General features: G+C 37.0%; 1 protein-coding gene across 2 annotated transcripts; it reads left to right on the top strand.

Annotated features, from left to right (window-relative positions):
* Window positions 1-576: 576 nt before the first annotated feature.
* On the top strand, window positions 577-13,243 carry hkdc1 (hexokinase domain containing 1). Of its 2 annotated transcripts, XM_051647588.1 has the most exons (18): window positions 577-822; window positions 1,760-1,922; window positions 2,057-2,205; window positions 4,749-4,868; window positions 5,066-5,161; window positions 5,387-5,486; window positions 5,974-6,157; window positions 6,380-6,535; window positions 6,748-6,981; window positions 7,346-7,650; window positions 8,211-8,359; window positions 9,309-9,428; window positions 10,262-10,357; window positions 10,472-10,571; window positions 10,694-10,877; window positions 11,838-11,993; window positions 12,296-12,529; window positions 12,625-13,243. In XM_051647588.1, the coding sequence occupies exons 1-18, from the start codon at window positions 760-762 to the stop codon at window positions 12,770-12,772; spliced, it is 2,757 nt and encodes a 918-aa protein (XP_051503548.1). In that variant the 5' UTR covers window positions 577-759; the 3' UTR covers window positions 12,773-13,243. The 2 variants fall into 2 exon arrangements, with proteins under 2 accessions (XP_051503548.1, XP_051503549.1); XM_051647589.1 differs by lacking the exons at window positions 577-822; window positions 1,760-1,922; window positions 2,057-2,205; ... (1 more) ...; window positions 5,066-5,161; window positions 5,387-5,486 and having other exon boundaries at window positions 6,091-6,216.
* The last annotated feature ends 6,401 nt before the right edge of the window (window positions 13,244-19,644 follow it).

Below are 19,644 nucleotides of genomic sequence, written 5' to 3' on the forward strand. Positions count from 1 at the left end.
AACCTTGCCCATAGTGTTTGCTAAAAGCCCCTTTTTAATCCCTTTCTGTTACTACAGTAACCATATTAGCTCCACGCCTGAGCCACATCTTAATCTTTGGACTCTTAATGTTTTTGGAAATATTTTCCGTGGTTTAGAGGAACTTGTTGCTATAACATTGGCATATGTATATTCTTTATACTGCCATGCATTTACAGAAAAGCAAATCAGAGTTTTATCAGAAGAGACATCAGCAAACCTAGAATAGCAAAGGCCTAATATTGACAGGGCAGCAATACCCATCCATTGATCTTCTCAGTTGTCTCCTGGAGAATGTCATTGTCTGCATTTCACATGTTTCACTCACTGGATCTTTTGCCTTCTTACTAAGGATGTTTACATATTAAACTTGAACAGAGCAAAAAGGAGTCTGTTTGATCTATTGTTTCACTCTTGATTGTTTTTAGGTGCTAGCCACTGGAGCTGTTTGGATTGAAGCCAGGCATTTTGCTAGGAGAGATATAAGAGCAGAGGGGTTGGAGCAAAGCTTAGCCATTAATTATTTAGCCAGGAAAGGGGAGGGGAAAACAAGTGCTGAACTCTTGCATTGGGAATAACAGCTTCAGTAGAATAAAACTTTCCTCTCACGCATAAGAGAGCACTCTTCAAGAGGTGAGACTTGGGCACAAGGGTCCTTTGTTTAAATCTGATGATTAAATTTGTCTTTGAATCAGCCAAGATCAGTTTATCTGAGGAGACCCCCTTCTTCAGGAAGTCAAGATGTTTGCTGTGCATCTACTGTCTTTTTATTTCTCAAAGCTGCAGGAGGATCAGATAAAGAAGGTAACTTCATTTTGATTTTCAGTCAGACAATTATTATCATCATAATTAGAATGACAGTTTCTAGAAGAATTACAGTTTTCTGTATCATCTATGCTTGATGTTTCTGCATATTAACTTTTGTAATCCCCCAGTCACTTAAAATGTTCTGTATATAATATCTTGTTGAAATCTCTGTGTTTGTTTTCACCTATACACTTTTATTTTGTGAAAGTGTCTGTATGATTTTCTTTGCTTCATTTTTGATGTACTTTGCTGACAGTAAGAGTTTGTTTAATCCTATCAATGTATTGTCAGACCTTGCCTTGTCCTCTTGATGAATGTGATTTCACTGTGGCTTGAGGAATCATTAACTCTCTTCTTCCACATACATTTGTGTGGACAGATAATTGACAATATGAGGATAGAGGACCTTGCCCTTGTCATACATTTATGGAACTGAATTGTATTTGTCCACACCTTTATTTTTTTGTGACCAGAAAATAGGCACTGTAACTATTTTTGTAGCCTAATTTGTCTCTTCTTTTATTTCTTGTCTTGTATTCAGTCACTAACTTCTTTTAATAGTTTACTTTAAAGATGTCTGATATATGTCACATTAAAGCAGTATACATTTTATCTTCTCATATAATTGCACAGGGTGACTAAAATTATTAGTATTATGCTTTTTGCTTGGTCATTGTTATTTTCTATTTTCCTTGAAATGTGCATACATTACTATATATATATATATATATATATATATATATATATATATATTATTATTATTATTATTATTATTATAATATACATCAATATGAGAAGCAAAATCCCTCAGTATTTTTGCCTGTTTATTGAGCCATTTTTGTTCTTTTGCAAACAGATACAACAGAGAATACAAAACTTAGTTTTATGTAGAAAAGGATTTCAATTTGTTTCAAATAGTTGTGTTTCTCAACAGGTCGACAGATATCTTTATGCAATGCGCCTATCTGATGAGCAGTTGGCAGACATATCTGCTCGCTTTTGCCTGGAGATGGAGAAAGGACTGTCAAGTGAGAGCAACGCAACAGCTGCAGTGAAGATGCTCCCAACCCACGTTTATTCAACGCCTGATGGCTCAGGTGCATTTGAGCAATGCGAAATAACCATATCCAGGATGTTATTTAGCTTTTGTTGAGTTATTAACAATGTTTATGATGGCTTGCCACATGTTCTGTACTAAAGATTTTGTTTCTTGTCATTCTTGCTGCTGTAGAGAAGGGTGAGTTTCTGGCACTGGATCTGGGTGGTTCAAAATTCAAGGTACTACAGGTGAAGGTCTCAGAAAATGGGAAGAGAACAGTACAGATGGAGAGTGAAACCTTTCCCATCCCTGAAGATATTGTTAACGGGAGAGGAACAGAGGTAAGGCTGTTAAAATCACTGCCTATTACAGGTTGCAGCATATTCTGCTTTTGTGAACAAGGGCGTAGATTTGGCTTGAACATTGGGGTGGGGGTGGTTGGGTTGCAGCATGAAGCATTTACCCATGTTTCCATTGATCATAGTATAAATAATGGGGGGTGGGGGTGTGTGTTGTACTTGCTTGTTTTGATTATGGGGGGGGGGGGGGTACTTCCCCCATCCCCTCTGGAATCTATGCCACTGTATGTGAATAAAAAAGGTTGAAAAAAAGCAGTGTTTTAACCAAAGTTATTCTCAAAAGTAATGATTCATGGAATTTATACAAAGGCCAGTTAGCAGTTGAGTATTTATTCACTGTTGAGAAATGTGCTATGAACAATCTTACCTGACCTTAATCATTGTTTACAATATAGATAAGAAAAAGGACAAAAGACAGATTATTGTCTGAATACCAAGCATAATCTAATTTCATAGTTTAAAGATGATGTTTGTAATTATTTATGTTAAAATTAGGGCTTTCAATCAGTTAATAATTTTAATCGAATTAATTATATAATATGCCATTTAATTTATCGCATTTATAAATATTTCTTGAGAAAGGCTGTCAAATAAAAATAATTGAATATATAATGATTAAATCATTTTAAATATTTATATTTAAATAATTATAAATAATATATACAGTTAATATACACTCACCAGCCACTTTATTAGGTACATCTGTACATCTACTTATTCATGCGATTATCTAATCAGCCAATCGTGTGGCAGCAGTGTAATGTATTAAATCATGCAGATATGGGTCAGGAGCATCAGTTTATGTTCAGATCAACCATCAGAATGGGAAAAAAAATTTACCACAGTGATTTCGACCGTGGCATAATTATTGGTAACAGACGGGCTGGTTGGAGCATTTCTGTAACTGCTGATCTCCTGGGATTTTCATGCACAACAGTCTCTAGAGTGTATAGAGAATGGTGTGAAAAACAAAAAACATCCAGTGAGCGGCAGTTCTGTGGACAGAAATGCCTTGTTGATGAGAAAGGTCAACAGAGAATGGCCAGACTGGTTCGAGCTGTCAGGAAGGCTATGGTAATTCAGATAACCACTCTGTACAATTGTTGTGAGCAGAATAGCATCTCAGAATGCACAACACGTCGAGCCTTGATTTGGATGGGCTACAACAGCAGAAGACCACGTTGGGTTCCACTTCCGTCAGCCAAGAACAGAAAACTGAGGCTGCAGTGGGCCTCCCATTTGTGTACCTCAGCAGAAATCCAGATTTTCAGACCAGGCGATGTTTTTCCAATCGTCTACTGTCCAGTTTTTGTGAGCCTGTGCCCACTGCAGCCTCAGTTTCCTGTTCTAAGCTGACAGTTGTGGTACCCTGAGGGGTCTTCTGCTGCTGTTGGCCATATGCCTCAATGTTCGATGTGCTGTGTGTTCAGAAATGCTTTTCTGCATTGCACTGTTGTAATGCGTGTTTATTTGGGTTATTCTCACCTTCTTGTCAGCTTGGACCAGTCTGGCCATTCTCCTCTGACCTCTGTCATTAACAAGGCATTTTCGTCCACAGAACTGCCGCTCGCCGGAAGTTTTTTTGTTTTTCGCACCATTATCTTTACATTAGAGACTGTTGTGCGTGAAAATCCCAGGAGATCAGCAGTTACAGAAATACTTAAACCAACCCGTCTGGCACCAACAATCATGCCAAGGTCCAAATCACCGAGATCACATCTTTTCCCCATTCTGATGGTTGATGTGAACATTAACTAAAGCTACTGACCCATATCTGGATGATTTTATGCACTGCACTGCTGTCACACGATTGGCTGATTAGATAATCGCATGAATAATTAGATGTACAAGTGTACTTAATAAAGTAGCCGGTGAGTTTAGTCAATAAGATAATTACAATACATTACATTATTGTGGCAGACAAGTACAGCATTGATTAAGCAATTGAAAAGGTGCTTTTAGAAGGCAGTATAGTGCTTATTTCCATATCATTGAAAATATAATTATCATTGGCCTATCAAGGGATTTTCTTAGTACATCTCTTATGTACACAAGTGTCCGATGGGCGCTTTTTAACCCGGATGGACTCGCGGTTTAAGATTGACCCGTTTAAACTTTTAACACTGATTTACATCAACTTAATTTAGTTTTCGGCCGATGCTTCATGACATCCTCCACAGAGGTGATCTGGCAATGTATCTCGAGATCCATGCATTCAGAGTTGCGCTCCAACCAGCTTTGTTTGATTATGTTTTGACTAATTCATCACACTAAATTAATCTGTTAAATCGACAGCCCTAGTTAAAATACTTTCTTCTTTCCAGACACGGCAACATTGGCGTGGGTTTTGGGTGTAACTATCTGTTTGTTTGACCAATGAAAGACGAGGGAGTATTCGGGGAAAGCTGTTTGACAACAATCATTATTTTTGCAATTCTGTTTGGTTGGTAGAAAGTACACACTTCAGCTTTAAAACCTTTTTTATTAAATCATTTGAATTGCCTTCTCCTTTTTGCCTCTTGCAGCTTTTTGAGCATGTGGCAGAATCTTTGAAAACTTTTCTACAGAAGCACCACATTAACCAGAAAAGGAAACCTCTCGGCTTCACCTTCTCTTTCCCCTGTGCACAGTCCAAAGTAGATGAGGTACAGTACCACTCTGACATGTTGCCATATAATTCCACACATCCTTAACCTGCTTTAATTGGATCAAGGTGCTCATTGCATTGTTGAGGTATTAGTCAAATTTAATTTTTATCAATGCAACAGTGAAAGGAATACAGTAAGTGAACATTCCAATCAGTTAATCTCCTCACTGTCCTGTTTGGTTTGTTTTGACACAGGGCATCTTATTGTCATGGTCAAAGAATTTCAAGGCCAGAGGTGTTCAAGGGACTAACGTGGTGGAGTCATTAAGGAAAGCCATTAAGAAAGTTGGCGTATGAATATAATTTTTTCTCTCATCATTTACACTCAACAAAATTAGCTATTTTGATATTCCAGATAGCAGTCAAGAAAATTTTAGCAGGCATTGCTATAATATTGGTAATTAAGTCCTTTCTTCTACTTCTCGTGTATGTGTGTGTGTGTGTGTGTGTGTGTGTGTGTGTGTGTGTGTGTGTGTGTGTGTGTGTGTGTGTGTGTGTGTGTGTGTGTGTGTGAAGGGAGTTGATGTGAATGTCCTGGCTATGGTCAATGACACAGTGGGGACCATGATGACCTGTGGATATGATGACCAGAACTGTGAGGTGGGAGTTATTATAGGTAAGACCTCACTGCCCACCCAAACTCACTCTTAAAGAAATTGTTCACCCAAAAATTAAAATTCTCTCATCATTTACTCACCCTTATTCTGCAGAACACAAATGAAGATTTTTAGAAAAATATCTCAGGTCTGTAGGTCCACAATGCAAGTGAATGGTGGCCAGAACTTTGAAGGTCCAAAAAGCATATAAAGACAACATAAAATAATCCATATGACTCCAGTGGTTAAATCCATATTTTCAGAAGTGATATGATAAGTGTGGGTGAGAAACAGATCAAAATTTAAGTCCTTTTTTACTATATATTTCTACTTTCACTTCCACATTCTTCCACATTCTTTGTGCATATCGCCACCTACTGGGCAAAGAGGAGAATTTATAGTTTATATCTCTTCATTTTAAGGGTTATGCTAAATAGTCAGTGCAGGCTAGCTATCTTCTATAAGGACAATTTGAGATTTAATTTTTGCCACAATCTGCTTCCTCAGGTACCGGCACTAATGCTTGTTACATGGAGGAGTTGAGACACATTGACCTGGTGGAAGGAGATGAAGGCAGAATGTGTATTAATACTGAATGGGGGGCTTTTGGAGACGATGGTGTGCTTGATGATTTCATCACAGATTTTGACCGTGAAATTGACGCCGCCTCAATTAATCCAGGAAAACAGCTGTAAATCCTTTTTGATGGGCAACAGAATATCATCAGATTCCTCTTGCATATACATATACGTACATATTCATACAATATGTTGGGTAATTCACATACAATATGTGCATTTAGCTCAGATTGCCAATGAAAATGTTCTGTGATTTGGTTATAGTCTTGGTATTACCGTTGTGTAAGGTAGTTTTAGAATGGGATATTCATGCACAACTCTTGTTGTATCTCCAGCTTTGAAAAGATGATCAGTGGGCTGTACATGGGTGAGCTTGTGAGACTTATCCTGCTGAAGATGGCCAAACAGGGTCTACTATTTCATGGCCAAGTCACTGATGCTCTCCGAACCAAGGGGAAATTTCAGACAAACCACATCTGCTTGATTGAACAGTGAGAAGAAACACAGATAAATATAATCCGATGTTGACTGGTGCAATACACTTTTCTAGCTCTGAGGAATCCTATGCTAAGCCATTATTGCCACTATTAAGCATTGAGTTTTTCTTGTTTTAGGCGTTATCTGTGCATATTAGCACATTTTTATGTTTTTTATTATTTTATTTTTTAAAGTACCTGGTAGTCTAACTGTTAGATGTTTTCAGGTATAAAAGTGGATTGGAGAACACCAGGGAGATCCTGAAAGAACTGGGACTGAATCCCTCTGATGATGACTGCATCGCTGTCCAGCATGTGTGCACTATTGTCTCCTTCAGGTCAGCTAATCTGGTTGCTGCCGCCTTGGCTGCCATCCTCACACGGATCAGAAAGAACAAGAAATTGAAGACCCTTCGCACCACCGTAGGAATGGATGGAACAGTCTACAGAACACATCCACAGTATGTCAGTTTGGATGATTACTTTTTTTGAGCAATTGCACAAGTAAACGTAAAAGAATATGTTTATTTACTCATATGCTGCTATTTTTTCTGTGTAACACAAAAAGAGAAATTTTGAAGAATGTTCACGCTGCTCTTAGCATATACGACAACAGTTCATATTGACCACAACTACAAAAGATCACCATAAATACACCATAAAAGTCGGCAGAAGCCATTTTTGCCTTTCTTGTGTGAAGACAAAAATTCTTACCTATATAATGACAGAATTTTAATGGGTATATTATAATAATTTAGTGTGAAATTATGGATTAGATGTAATTTAAACCCCACAATGTTCAATACTTGTATTTGTATTTTGTAGGTACCCCAAAAGGCTCCATAAAGTGGTCCGTCATCTGGTATCAGATTGTCATGTCCGTTTTGTGCTGTCTGAAAGTGGCAGTGCAAAAGGTGCGGCCATGGTGACTGCAGTTGCTCAGCGATTAGCTTCTCAACGTAAGGAGATTGATGATACCCTGGCAGCCTTTGCTTTAAACTCCACACAGCTCCAGGAAGTGAAGGAGAAGATGCGTGTTGAGTTGGAGAGAGGCTTGAGAAAAGATTCCCATCCTACTGCTTCGGTAAAAATGCTGCCAACCTATGTTTACAGGACTCCAGATGGGACAGGTAAGGAAAACTAGCCTACTTACAGCAATCATGGTGGCAAACAGCAGATCTTTGATGAATTCAAAGTTCTTGTGTGCTTTTTATTTATTTATTTACTTATTAAGGACATTACCATTTTATATTATGTTGATTATGAATTTAATCAGAAATAGATCTGAATTATTACCATGATTAGGACTGGGGAATATAGGCAAAAATGTATTTTGCTGTATTTAATTTTAACGTTATATGTAACTATATACACATTTTACAGACAGTGATTCAAATACGTATGGAAATTAATTAGTTATTTAAAAGTAAATAGCGAAAGGTATAATGAAAACGCTCTTATCCAAGACTGAAATTTTTTTTTATTATTTGTAGCACAAGCTCTGATGGAATGCACATTCCCTACCATGTGGTGGCATTTTACATAAGCACCACTGAAACATTACTAAAATGTTTCTACTGGTTGAAACATTTTTTACCAGTAAACAGATTTTACTGGTAAATCATCCACCCTTGACAATGATGATAAATAATACACTTTGTTCATGGCATGAACGTTGTTACTTGCACAGAGAAAGGAAAGTTCCTTGCCTTGGATCTCGGAGGAACCAATTTCCGTGTGTTGGTGGTTAAGATTCGTACTGGTTTGCGGAAATCAGTCCGGATGTACAACAAGATTTATGCCATCCCACTGGAGATCATGCAGGGCACGGGAGAGGAGGTGAATGCTAATATACTAATAGACTACTTATAATCATCATTTGTTATGTTCTGCTGTCGATATCATAGCCTTCGGTGTTGTCAATCAGGGTAATACAGAAATTTTAATTGTATTTTCTTTTCATTTAAACACAAATAAATGCATTAATGTCACATATTTAAGATTATTGTACCATTTGGGCTCATGATAGAAATGTATCAGTGTAACACTCACAAGATATTTAAAGGGATAGTTCACCCAAAAATGAAAATTATCTTATATTTTACTCACCCTCATGCCATCCCAGATGTATATGACTTTCTTTCTTCTGTTAAACACAAAGATTTTTAGAAGATTATTTCAGCTCTCTAGGTCCTCACAATGCAAGTAAATGGGTAGCAAAATTTTGAAGCTCCAGAAGCACATAAAGGCAGTATAAAAGTAATCCATACTCCAGTGGTTAAATCCATATCTTCAGAAGCCACATAAGTGTAGGTGAGAAACAGATCAATATTTAAGTATTTTTTACCATCAATCTCCACATTCACTTTCACATTCTTCTTCTTTTGTTTTTGCCGATTTGCATTCTTCGTACATATCGCCACCTTCTGGGTAGGGTGGAGAATTTATGGTAAAAAAAAACAGACTTATATTGATCTGTTTCTCACACACATGTATCATATCTGTTCTGAAGACATGGATTTAATCACTGGAGTCTTATGGATCATTTTTTTTTTTGCTGCCTTTATGCATTTTGGAGCTTCATTATTTTGTTACCCATTTGTTTGCATTGTATGGAACTATAGAGCTGAGATATTCTAAAAATCTTTGAGTTCAGCAGAAGAAAGAAAGTCATACATATCTGGGATGGCATGAGGGTAACTAAATGATGAGAGAAATTTCTTTTTTGGGTGAACTATCGCTTTAAATCTTATTAAAGTTTTTTTTAATGGGACTTTTTGCCTTTCAGCTGTTTGACCACATAGTTCAGTGTATCTCTGATTTCTTGGACTATATGGGGATGAAGAACACTCGTTTGCCACTTGGCTTCACCTTCTCTTTCCCATGCAGTCAGACGGGTATTGATAAGGTAAAAAGGCATTTACTGCAGCTTATCAGTTGTCACACGTTATATTGTTGCGAAAAGTTTTCTAAACACGGCAATTTCAATCCTCATTAAATATACACTACCGGTCAAAAGTTTTGAAACACTTGACAGAAATGTTTCTCATGATCTTAAAAATCTTTTGATTTGAACGCGTATGCTAAAATGTTTGAAATTAGCTTTGTAGATAAAAATATAATTGTGCCACCATATTAATTTATTTCATTATAAAACTAAAACGTAATAAATGTTTTTTTTTTTTTTTTTTTTTTTTTTTTAAATTGATGACTTAGACCAAATAATAAAGAAAAGCAGCCAATAAATGCCCAACATAGATGGGAACTCCTTCAGTACTGTTTAAAAAGCATCCCAGAGTGATACCTCAAGAAGTTGGTTGAGGAAAATGTCAAGAGTACATGTCTGCAAATTCTAGGCAAAGGGTGACTACTTTGAAGATGCTAAAATATAACACAGTTTTGATTTATTTTGGATTTTGTTTAGTCACAACATAATTCCCATAGTTCCATTTATGTTATTCCATAGTTTTGATGACTTTACTATTATTCTAAAATGTGAAAATAATAATAATAATAATAATAATATTAAAGAATGAGTGTTTTAAAACTTTTGACCGGTAGTGTAATAATCACAATAAGGTTTAAACTATTTAAGGTAATGCTGATGTGTGGTCATACACACAAAATGCTTGAAACGTTTAAAATGCACCTTAAAATAAATTGCACTGGCACATAGAAATGACAAATGGTATTCACAGTTGTTTTCCTTGCTACTGCCTCTTGTATCATCCACTACTTTAGGGAGATTTGGTCTGCTGGACAAAAGGCTTCAAAGCAACAGATTGTGAGGGGTATGACGTTGTGGATATGCTGAGAGAGGCCATCAAAAGGCGAAATGTGAGGGGAAAGCAAACATCATGTAGTTTTACAGTGATGAGCACACTGAACAGCTAATAGAGAACCACCATAACCAACAGTGTGATTGTGATATTTCTTAATTTTCTCTTTCAGGAATTTGACCTGGATATCGTTGCTATAGTGAATGACACAGTTGGCACAATGATGACATGTGCATACGAGGACCCTAAATGTCAGATTGGTCTTATTGCTGGTATGTTTTAACCAAAATTTCCAGTTGTTTAACCTTGTTTCTGTGGTATTTTATTGAGGCTTTATGATAACACCACTGAAACAAACATTCTAGTTTGTGTGATTCCTAATGTAACTCAACAGGAACGGGCAGCAATGTGTGTTACATGGAGGAGATGAAGAACATTGAGTTTGTGGAAGGTGATGAAGGGCAGATGTGCGTGAACACAGAGTGGGGAGGTTTTGGGGAGAACGATAATATTGAGGACATCCGGACCAAATATGACAAAGAGGTGGACAGAGGATCATTGAATGTGGGAAAACAAAGGTAAAGATGACCTTTTGTAGATGATTTGCTGGCAATTGTACTATTACTCTTCTGTTCATTAAACATAGAGTAATGCTCATAGAAGGTACCATATAAAAGCAGCTTGGACTAAGGCCATGGACTATTGCAGTAGGTTTTTCCTTTAGTAACTGTATTCTGGTATTTTGTTGTGTTCTGATCTTGACAGTTGTATAAGACAAGTACACAGCATGCTTTGATTTTTAACTGGAAGTGTTTTTTTTTTTTACACATTTGTCCACATGTGGGCAGTATAATATAAAGATTTCAAAGCATGTGAACAGTGTTTGAAACCTCCTTTAATGCAAAGAGCCTTATGTGGGCATAGGGCAAAAATATTTAGTTTCACTTTGGAATCTACCATTTTTTATGCCATACTTTTTTTTTAATTTACATTGGCTATTTTATTGATTGATTGATTGATTATTTATTTAATGCAATATTAGCAAATACTTTTGGAAAGGGTCGAAGTCAAATTCTTTTATGTTATTTTATATCATAAAATATTTAAAAACTATAACTGGTAACACTTTACAATAAAATTTCATTCATAAATATAGTTGATGCATTAGGTATCATGAACAAACCATTAACAACATATCTTTTTACATCATTTATTCATATTTGTTAATGTTAGTTAATAAAAAATACTCTTGTTCATTGTTAGTTCATGTTAGTTCTTAGTGCATTAACTAATGTTATCGAATACAACTTTTGATTTTAAAAATGTATTATTGCTATGTGTTGAAATAAACATTAACCAAGATTAATAAATGCTTAATAAGTATTGTTTATTGTTAGTTCATGTTAACTAGTGTTAACAAATGGAACCTTATTGTCAAGTGTTTGCATATAATTTGTATTTTAAAAATGTTAAGTAAGCTGTTGACAGTGTCTCAGATTTTGCAAATAGAGCCCAATGTTATCCTCTCTTGTTGCCAGGTTTGAAAAGATGACCAGCGGAATGTATTTGGGAGAAATTGTAAGGCAGATTCTGACTGACCTAACAAAACGTGGTCTTCTATTTTGTGGTCACATCACAGAGCCACTGAAGACCAAAGGCATCTTTGAGACCAAGTTCCTCTCACAGATTGAGAGGTAACCATTCTTGGCATGGAGTAAATTGGTCACATGACTCCTTCACTTGAATGTTGAACTCAACTTCACAAATATTTTGGCATCTACTTTATATATTACGCTGGCATGGTTCATCTTACTTTATAGCTTTGACCTTTAGCTAATTTTTGTATATAAAAAAAATTTTATATAACTCTTCAATTCATTTACTATTCTTACTTTATCACTGCTTCTTGTACATAGATGGAAATTATTTACTTGAGTAGTTGTAGAAGTTTAATGATATATTTATTATGTCTCTTTTGCCTGTTCTATTTACCAAGTGACCGTTTAGCACTGCTGCAAGTGAGGTCCATTCTGCAGCATCTGGGCTTGGACAGCACATGTGATGACAGTATTATTGTGAAGGAAGTGTGTGGAGCCGTTTCTCGCCGGGCGGCCCAGCTCTGTGGAGCTGGAATGGCTGCTGTTGTGGACAAAATTAGAGAGAACCGTGGGCTGGATCATCTGGAGATTACTGTTGGAGTTGATGGCACCCTGTACAAGTTACATCCCCAGTAAGAAAGATCAGTGCCTCATTCACAAATATCTGCTAATATTTTTGAAGAGTTTAATTCAAATTCTAAACTTGACATTTCCCTTCTCATGACAGCTTCTCCACAATCTTAATAGACACTGTCAGACAGCTTTCCCCCAAATGCAAGGTGGCTTTTATCCTGTCAGAGGATGGAAGTGGGAAAGGTGCAGCCCTGATTACAGCTGTAGCACGGCAGCATAAAGAGAAACAAGAACTTCACTAGACCCTCGGACTGCTTTTCTCAGAGTGCTGTTGCTGTTGTTTAAAGAGTGAAGGATTTCTAGTAATCAAAGATTATAAAATGCTGAAACTCAAGAAATCTTGCTTGTATTTAGCTTTATTCTTATTTTTTATTTTTTCTTCATATTTCTGCATTAGTATTATTTGATTTTGAATGTCTTGATCAGAGCAATAAAGATTGCATCAGTATGAGCCTGAGTACACCAGAGTACGCTCACTGTAATCTGCATTGCCTGTTTGTGGGCCTTTTTCTCATTCGCTCTCCTTTTGTTCAGAATCAGTGAGCGGTTTTGCATGGGCAGTCAGAGTGAATGGCTAACGGAGGCCAAACTAAAGGGGTTGGTGGCTGTGTGCAGTGGAATGTCATGACACTATTTGGCATGCTCTTTGGTAGTGATTGAGAAGCTTGGTAACCAAGCACCCAAATAAAACAAGAACTGCTAAACCCTTTCAAGCATTGAATTTGATTTTCCTCGAATAATAAAAAACTATATTTTTTTCAGGATACTAAAAATAAAACAAAAAAAAAAAACTGGATTGTAGGATTGTAAATACTATCCTAAAAGATTTGATCTTAGACCTACTTAAAGGTGATGTTATTTTTTCAATGTTAAAAACATGAAAGAGAACTTTTAAAAGCCATTCATCTGTTGATTTCCCCAAAAAGTGTGAACTATGTGCTATTAAATCATTGCTCTGTTCGTTTGAGCATCTTAACTAGCCAGACACAGCAACATTGGCTCAACCAATTCCGTGCGCTTTAGAGTAGGGCTAGCTGTTCCAACCAATGGAAGACGGAGAATATTTGGGAAACCTATTTGAAAACTGTCATTATTTTTACAATTCTGGCTCCACAGTTACTGGCAAAGGAATTACACACATCCGTTTTAAAAGATTTTCAGTAAATTATTTTTTAGGACACTTAAAACTAAATTTCACCATGTGAATTGTTTTTCACCTTGCTGTTCAGGGCTTCCGTACTACAGGAAAGTAACATCACAAAAGGTGTGATTTACAATGCTAAGAAATAGAGGTCCTTTCTTTGGAAACATGGTTTATCATTATTTCGGCTTAAAATATATGTGACCGCTTTTCAAAGGGTGATTTAATAGATCCATTAGCACATTTCTTTTTGTGTTTGCTAATTTAAACTCCTATTGGATTAGACAAAGCAGTTAAACCAGGCCAGCTCTATCGCAAACTCTCTCGGAGCAGGAAGGGAATAGTTTACTCACTGTAATCCCTCCAACTAATGCTAGCGTCCCTGCAGAGGAATAGTGTGCTGAAGCAACAGAGGACAGAAGCCATGCAAACCAGCACGTCACCATACCTGCACAGTGCACGGCCAACATACGTGCTGACATTCACATGCAAGATTAGAGGTGCATGCAATCACTGTAGGAGAACTCTTCTCAGGTTGGCCAAGTTGCTATACTCTGCTAAAATGAGAGTAATAACAAACAAAGTAAAAAAAAACATTTATTTTTTATCTTGATCTAATAATTGCACTCTGTGTCTGCCAAGCGATATACATAGTTGACCTCATTAAATTACTTTTGCCTGGATAATAATAGAAAAATATTGAAAGGATAATCACAGATCTGTAAGAGGCCTTACAATAGGACTCTTTTCAGTGTGGAGGCACTGTTGGATTATGTAAGAGCACATATTTAATCCTGCTTGATCTCAACAAATCTGACTTTGAGATTCCCTAACCTACTTTTTACAGTACCTGCCTTCAGTAATGGAAAGTGATGAGGTGACTTAAACTACAATATATACCAAAACTAAATCTGTTGGTCTGTTGTAATCCTAGTTATGACAGTCTCTGCAACTGATTGCTCAGAAAACGCATGACAAAATAGCAGGAAATGTACAATTAGCCAATTAGATTAGATCTTAAACTAGACTGAGAAAGTCTTTTCCAGTTTTGTGGACAATATGCATCAGTTATTAAACGGATTGTGTCCGGCCCATGGACGCGCCTCTGAGGCTGAAACTAATGAAATCCTTAATTATATAAATTCTTATATAAAGTTTATTTGTCATTCCAGGCGTACATAAGTCTAAATTTGAGACATCAAATCGAGACATCATTTATATTTCTTTGAATACTTTAATGTAATATTTTTGGACAAATACATTATTCTAAAGAAAAGTTAAATTTTTTTGTGAAAGGTTAAAAATGACCAACAGTAACTGGAAAGATCATTAGACACACACATATATATATATATATATATATATATATACAGGTGCATCTCAATAAATTAGAATGTCGTGGAAAAGTTCATTTATTTCAGTAATTCAACTCAAATTGTGAAACTCGTGTATTAAATAAATTCAATGCACACAGACTGAAGTAGTTTAAGTCTTTGGTTCTTTTAATTGTGATGATTTTGGCTCACATTTAACAAAAACCCACCAATTCACTATCTCAAAAAATTAGAATACATCATAAGACCAATAAAAAAAACATTTTTAGTGAATTGTTGGCCTTCTGGAAAGTATGTTCATTTACTGTATATGTACTCAATACATGGTAGGGGCTCCTTTTGCTTTAATTACTGCCTCAATTCAGCGTGGCATGGAGGTGATCAGTTTGTGGCACTGCTGAGGTGGTATGGAAGCCCAGGTTTCTTTGACAGTGGCCTTCAGCTCATCTGCATTTTTTGGTCTCTTGTTTCTCATTTTCCTCTTGACAATACCCCATAGATTCTCTATGGGGTTCAGGTCTGGTGAGTTTGCTGGCCAGTCAAGCACACCAACACCATTGGTGTCATTTAACCAACTTTTGGTGCTTTTGGCAGTGTGGGCAGGTGCCAAATCCTGCTGGAAAATGAAATCAGCATCTTTAAAAAGCTGGTCAGCAGAAGAAAGCATGAAGTGCTCCAAAATTTCTTGGTAAACGGGTGCAGTGACTTTGGTTTTCAAAAAACACAATGGACCAACACCAGCAGATGACATTGCACCTCAAATCATCACAGACTGTGGAAACTTAACACTGGACTTCAAGCAACTTGGGCTATGAGCTTCTCCACCCTTCCTCCAGACTCTAGGACCTTGGTTTCCAAATGAAATACAAAACTTGCTCTCATCTGAAAAGAGGACTTTGGACCACTGGGCAACAGTCCAGTTCTTCTTCTCCTTAGCCCAGGTAAGACGCCTCTGACGTTGTCTGTGGTTCAGGAGTGGCTTAACAAGAGGAATACGACAACTGTAGCCAAATTCCTTGACACGTCTGTGTGTGGTGGCTCTTGATGCCTTGACCCCAGCCTCAGTCCATTCCTTGTGAAGTTCACCCAAATTCTTGAATCGATTTTGCTTGACAATCCTCATAAGGCTGCGGTTCTTTCGGTTGGTTGTGCATCTTTTTCTTCCACACTTTTTCCTTCCACTCAACGTTCTGTTAACATGCTTGGATACAGCACTCTGTAAACAGCCAGCTTCTTTGGCAATGAATGTTTGTGGCTTACCCTCCTTGTGAAGGGTGTCAATGATTGTCTTCTGGACAACTGTCAGATCAGCAGTCTTCCCCATGATTGTGTAGCCTAGTGAACCAAACTGAGAGACCATTTTGAAGGCTCAGGAGACCTTTGCAGGTGTTTTGAGTTGATTAGCTGATTGGCATGTCACCATATTCTGATTTTTTGAGATAGTGAATTGGTGGGTTTTTGTTAAATGTGAGCCAAAATCATCACAATTAAAAGAACCAAAGACTTAAACTACTTTAGTCTGTGTGCATTGAATTTATTTAATACACGAGTTTCACAATTTGAGTTGAATTACTGAAATAAATGAACTTTTCCACGACATTCTAATTTATTGAGATGCACCTGTATATACACACACACACACACATACATATACATACATATATATACATATATATATATATATATATATATGTATGTATGTGTGTGTGTATATATATATATATATATATATACACACATACATACATATACACAGTATACATTAAAGCAATATCACACGAGCAAGAGTGCGATATGGCCCTACATCAGCACTGCTGTGATTCGGCTGCAGGCACGAGTGTCGTAAGAAATCACAGCAGTGCTGATTTAGGGCCATATAGCACAATTGCGAGTGTGATATTGCTTATGTACAACAGTTCAAAGTAAATTAAAAAAAAATGAGGAAAAACTGAGTATGGTCATAAAACACCCATTTGTGCATGGAACTACTTTCTTACATGACGGATCAGAATCTGCCGTTGCTGGTTCAAAATAAATGATGCCTCCAAGACTTTGTTAGTAATTCAAAATGTCACTTCAGAAATAGTATCATGGGTGTGCTATTTCTAACGAGTTATTGGAGAAACAAGTGTGTGTGTGTGTGTGTGTGTGAGAGAGAGAGAGAGAGAGAGAGAGAGAGATGGAGCGTGTGCCATCACCTGTTGCCACTCCCAAGCAGAGATGCTGTCTGCTTTCTGAAGATCAGCTTTCTCAGTGGAAAAATAGCCGTCCAAGCAGGGGTATTCCTCCCTTTTTCCGCAATCTCCTCCGACATCTTGAACAGTACGTCCTCTACAATAAACTCCGGTAAGAGGTAAGCGCCTTGAATTTGTGTAATTAATCAGTCAGTTGTGTCTCTCAGCTTTAATGAGCCTTAATGCTGAAGTTGTTAATTTAAAGCCGTTTAAAGCTATTTCCTATCTTTAGTAGTGTAGTAGTAATACGAGCGATCATAAAGTGTTGTTGAATATAAACACTGAGTGACGCTGACTCACTTCACATCACCTAACTGGCTCATATTACACACAAAAATGGTCTTTTGCCACCATCTGCTGGCTAATGTAGTGTCAAAAATATAAATGTAAAGAGACATACACTAGCTCTTAACACATCTGCACTGCTCTTACATTTTAGTTTAGAACAGCACGAACACATGCGGAGTAACACACACACAGTGAAGCATCGGATTGCTGATGGTGTGAGACTATCAGTACTCATGGAACGTCTCCCGTCCAATCAGATTCGAGGACCGGAATTAACTGTGTCTGGGCAGAGCGAGGCTGGGAAGATAAGTGGTGAATGAGGTCCACCTGTGTGCCACACCGGTCTCGCGTTCCAGTGAGGGGCGGCAGGAGTATTTAATGAAAGAAGACAGCGGCAGATGAGAGAGAGACATGTGCGTGCATGTGGTGGATGCTGTAAAGTAAACCTTTTGTGTACTGCTGAAAAGCGGTGGCTTATTGTGTCTGACTGAAAAGTAAATGTTTCACTTTTGGTGTTCCCGGTCAAAAATGACTGGCCTATACATTTTTTTTTATTAATCTCTCATTATGCTATCTTATCACCAAATATGGATTAGATCTTTTTGCCAATTTGTTTTCTTTTAATTTGCACTGGTTTTGTATTTCTTTTTGGAACTTATTGATCTTAGGCCTCATTGGCCTGAGCGTATGCACCTCCGTTTTTTGAGTGAAAAAAAGCATTATTTGTGGATAATTTTGGCAATATTAAATAAAAAATAAAAACATTCTCTACTATTTATCACACTAGTGTGCTTTAATGTTTAATCTGGAAGTTTGTTTTGAAATGCTTTTATTTTGTACAAAATTGCACAAAGTCAAACTTGTGGTGTTCCTGGTCAAAAATGATCGGCCATTGAAAATGAATGGGGGAGATAAAAAAATAAGAGAAAAATTGAGTGTTTTCATCATGTTCATGTTCACATATGTGCATGTATGCTTGGCCTCGGACTCGGACCTGTGCATGCGCACATACACACACACACACACACGTGTGCACGCACACACAAACACACACATGCTCACATACACACACAAACACTTTTGAGTATTACATGCTTTATTTTTCACAGAGATGACATTTTTTCTACCCTGAACTGCATCCAACATCCATTCATCCATCCAACATTACCACACAAACACACACACGCAGAAACTCTTTGAGTATAACACGCGTTCTTACATGTTGGTGTTCACATATGTGCATGTGTGCTTGCAAACATAAAGGCTTTGGATCTGTGCAGATGCACATACACACACACACACATGAACACACACGCTCACATCCACGCAGAAACTCTTTGAGTATAACACGCGTTCTTACATGTTGGTGTTCACATATGTGCATGTGTGCTTGCAAACATAAAGGCTTTGAATCTGTGCACACGCACATGCACACTAGTACACACACACACACGAACACACACATACTCACGTACACGCACAAACTCTGGGTATTACATGTTTTCTTACATGTTCAATCAATCAAATCAAATCAAATACCTTTATTGTCACACAACCATATACACAAGTATATACAATATACAGTATACAATATACACAAAATAAGATAAGACTGTATACAAATATAAATACACAGTTTTTACACAGGGAGGAGGATACTGTGTATTTATATTTCTATACAGTCTTATCTTATTTTGTGTATATTGTATACTGTATATTGTACATTATTAGGTGTATATTGTGTTGTGTAAACAAGATGTTTAAATTGTGTTTTATGTAAATTAGATGTTTATTGTAATTGTCATGACTGCTATGTTGCTTTGAACTGCACCCAAGACTCTCACCCACTGTTGCATCAAAGGGATTTGATTTGATTTGATTGATTGAACATGTAAGAAAACAAAACATGTAATACTCAGAGTTTGTGCGTGTACGTGAGTATGTGTGTGTTCATGTGTGCACGCATGTGTGTGTGTGTGTGTGTGTGTGTGTGTGTGTGTGAGGCCTTTATGTTTGCAAGCACACATGTACATATTTGAACACCAACATGTAAGAAAGCATGTAATACTCAAAAGAGTTTTTGTGTGTATGTGAACATGTGTGTTCATGTGTGTGCA

This window comes from Myxocyprinus asiaticus, chromosome 21 (assembly GCF_019703515.2).
Source record: "Myxocyprinus asiaticus isolate MX2 ecotype Aquarium Trade chromosome 21, UBuf_Myxa_2, whole genome shotgun sequence".
NCBI classification, from domain to species: Eukaryota; Metazoa; Chordata; class Actinopteri; order Cypriniformes; family Catostomidae; genus Myxocyprinus; species Myxocyprinus asiaticus.

Excerpts from the sequence above, each read along its gene's own strand:
- hkdc1 (XM_051647588.1), top strand. The coding sequence starts at position 760 with ATGTTTGCTGTGCATCTACTGTCTTTTTATTTCTCAAAGCTGCAGGAG. Across the intron at positions 4,869-5,065 it reads CACAGTCCAAAGTAGATGAG|GGCATCTTATTGTCATGGTC; the intron begins GTACAGTACCAC and ends GTTTTGACACAG. Across the intron at positions 10,878-11,837 it reads TTGAATGTGGGAAAACAAAG|GTTTGAAAAGATGACCAGCG; the intron begins GTAAAGATGACC and ends TCTTGTTGCCAG.